This window comes from Limulus polyphemus, unplaced genomic scaffold (assembly GCF_000517525.1).
Source record: "Limulus polyphemus unplaced genomic scaffold, Limulus_polyphemus-2.1.2 Scaffold12, whole genome shotgun sequence".
NCBI lineage: Eukaryota > Metazoa > Arthropoda > Merostomata > Xiphosura > Limulidae > Limulus > Limulus polyphemus.
In genome coordinates, this window is record NW_013665622.1 from 1,899,325 (window position 1) to 1,902,887 (window position 3,563).

At 34.4% G+C, this 3,563-nt stretch overlaps 1 protein-coding gene across 1 annotated transcript in view; it reads right to left on the reverse strand.

The window, feature by feature from the left end:
- The window catches only part of LOC106478823, a 76,186-nt gene that overhangs the window by 27,901 nt on the left and 44,722 nt on the right, over positions 1-3,563 (reverse strand). Inside the window, exon 5 of the mRNA XM_013939398.2 lies at positions 2,584-2,637. Within this exon, the coding sequence (XP_013794852.2) occupies positions 2,584-2,637 (54 nt within the window). The remainder of the gene's footprint in view (positions 1-2,583; positions 2,638-3,563) is intronic.

Consider the following 3,563-nt stretch of genomic DNA (forward strand, 5'->3'; position numbering starts at 1 on the left):
TATCATAATTTTGAGTTATCAGTTCACTTAAAGTAAATACTTCAACCGACTTAACGAATGTTCGTTTCTTCCTGGTTTATCTGGATAACTCAGATTATGTCCAAACAGATTTACAACTTTTCTGGGTTTCTGTCATTTTTCATATCCTTAGGAAAACGTGGCAAAAATCACTGATTTATTTCAATGGAAAATTTATTTTGTATCTATTTTCCCAAAATAGAACAACTGTTTTTTAACCGGTATGATTTGTTTATCTATAATTAAGCACAAAACTACACAATAGTGTATACCACGGGTATCGAAACTCGGTTTTTAACGCTGTAAATCCACAGACATACAGCCGTGCCAATGGGGAGCGGGCATGATTAGATCGCTCATGAAATCAAATCCTCAATGCGACTATTAGACTTCTGCATAATATAATCCTCTGACGGGTCTAGATTTTTTTTATGCTCATAATTCAACAAATTGGTCGCATGCGATACAAAAGTAAACATACCATTTTATTACAGCGATTCGAATTCCTTACAGTGTTTTGAGAACCAAGTATATGTATATATATATATATATTGTTGTAAATATACCTATAGATCCAGGAGTTTCCTGATAATCTAAAGCCAAGTACACCACCGGATATTGACTTCGAATGATATCCTGGGGAAGTAAAAACAAAATCATGCGCTCGTTTAAAGTTCGTTTAAACCGAGAGGCTCTTGCTGAAGTTTCTGTTTGCCTGACTAACTCGGTAAGCAATCTCATATGTTGGATCCTCCCCCACCCTCCACCCCAGGAAAAGAGAAATAATCCAAATAAAATATTGAACTTTTAAAAACATTCCATGGGTGATTATATTACAGTTTTTATTCATTCACGTGAGACTACTTAAAAGCTGATGGGCTTCCATGGGTTTACTGGTGATTATATTACAGTTTTTATTCATTCACGTGAGACTACTTAAAAGCTGATGGGCTTACGAATTCCCAAATGGTTAGTATTTAAAAACTCATTATTAATAATCATTTAGAGCTAATAATAGAGCTAAGTACATCAGCACCAATGTTAATTAGTAAACACACAAAAAAATGGCCTAATGTAGGACTGCTCTTCGCACAGAAGGCGTCTGAAATGAAATTTTAAACCAGGAACGTTGTAAGAATCTTCTCCAAATATTAGCGCAAGTCACTTACAATATATAGTATACCATATCCAGCATTATAAGAAATTACGAAGGCTAAACATTGTAATTAAAGTAAATAACTGTTATTTTATGTGCGGTTTCTACGAGGCGAATAAAAAAGCACACAACAAAATAATCATTTATGATTCAAATAAGCGAATACAATGCCTCGTCAAATTCCTTAACAAAACGTTAAAACTAATGTTCTAATGACCCTTAACTGGCAAAGATTGTTCGCTTGTTAAATTTCGCGCAAAGCTCTAGATATATCTGCGTTAACCATCTCTAATTTAAAAGTGATAGGCTAGAACAAAGGCATCTAGTTAACATCACCCACCGCCAGCTCTTTGGCTATCCTTAACTAACGGAAAATGGGATTGACAGCCACATTATAAAGCCCTCACGGCTGAAAGGACAAGCATGTTCGGTGATAGGATTCGAACCCTAACCACCAGGCCGTGCCATAGCCAATTGGCAAGGAAACGAACGGTTTAAAAAGAAAACTTTAACCGCGATATTACAAATTATATTTCAAAACAACAAATCAGTTCTTAGTATATATTGATTAGTCAACCATTCAAACGGTATGTCTGCGGACTTACAACGCTAGAAACCGGGTTTCGATACCCGTGGTGGGCAGAGCACAGATAGCCCATTGTGCAGCTTTGTGCTTAATTACAAACAAACAATTCAAGAAGCCCTTCAAGTGACGAATGTCACACAGCTGTCACCCGTGGACTTGAAACATATATATACTTAACTGTAAGCAGGCACGTGCTGTTATTATCAAGTTCTCGATTTCTTTTAAGAACAACTGAAAGATTCAACAAATCTGTAATACAGTAGAAACTGATTGTACAACGCTTAACGTTACCACTCCATATGACCAAACAAGACAATATATATATATATATATGCACCCTCCAAGAAGAAATATATGTTTTCTGTTATTAATGACTGAAAGGTTCAACCAATCTGTAATACAATAGAAACCGACTGTACAACGCTTAACGTTACCACTCGATATGACCAAACAAGACAATATATATATACATATATGCACCCTCCAAGAAGAAATATATGTTTTCTGTTATTAATGACAGTTTGTTGTTAAGCTCAAAGGTGCACAATGAGCTATGCGCTGTACATATGTGGGGATCGAACCCAAAATGTAGCTTTACAAGTCCTCAACCTTACTGTGCCACAGGGAGAGAGGGGCAATAAGGAGAGAAAATGTACACAGATATACATATATATATATATATTTAAACAATGAATACATTTACGTCGGCTCACAAAACTCCCGAAATGTTTTGAAAAGATTTAATACACTAAACTAAAACCTTTTTGAACAATTTATTATAACCATATTCAAAACAGAACACCAAAGATGTAGGTTATCTTACCAGTTGGACCAGTTTTCCCTGGGGGTCCTCTTGGGCCTTGAGCTCCAGGTACACCTGAAGAAACGTAGTTAAACAAATGTGTTATATTTTACTATATTTTATCTAAGGGTTTTAACTTATAATATTTATTATTTGTTTGATGAGAAAAAAAAAGTTTTTTTTTTTAATTTATGAAAGGATTAAATGAAACGCTTCTTCAGTATGTTATTATGTAAACTTTTCTCTATTACATAAAAAAACAGGAAACTGAAGCTGTAACTTACTGATGTTGGTTACACATAGTTTGATGTTTGAACTAGAATATAAACACAGTGGTATATGATTTGGGGGGGAGAGAAATAGTGAATTCACTTGTAACGCCGGATAAAAGACTAAATAATGTTAAATGATATGTTATAATCAAAATGATCTGAATTTCTTAATTTGAGGATTTTATATATATATATATTTGCTTGAAGTTAGAATGCAGACACGTTACAAAATTAACCTAAACTGGTTGACGAGTGCTGATATTAAATAGTTCAAAATACGACAGCTGTTTTTTTGTAGTTTTTCATTCAATAGGGGGAGCACTGAAAAATTGCAAATTTTTAAACTAGGGTAATATTAGTTATCGGTTAATAGTTGAACATAAATAACACAGGTTTTATTGTCTTGAAATGTTTACATGTTATACAGTAATTCCTGTACGCTGAATCCAAAAATGATATCCACTTTTCTCCATCGCGTACAGATTTTTCACAAAACGTCATAACGTAATACATAAAAGAAAGATGACAGCACGTAGTTTTGAGACGAAAAGACGTAGATTTCACACACACACACAAAATCGGGATGAATGAGAATGCATATTCGTTTGACTCCAATGTTCTTCCCTTTTTTTCAGTTTATTTGTATTTTTTTAACAAACATAATATTAAAAAAAATGGGCCCGGCATGGCCAGGTGGTTAGGGTACTCGACTCGCAATCTGCGGGTCGC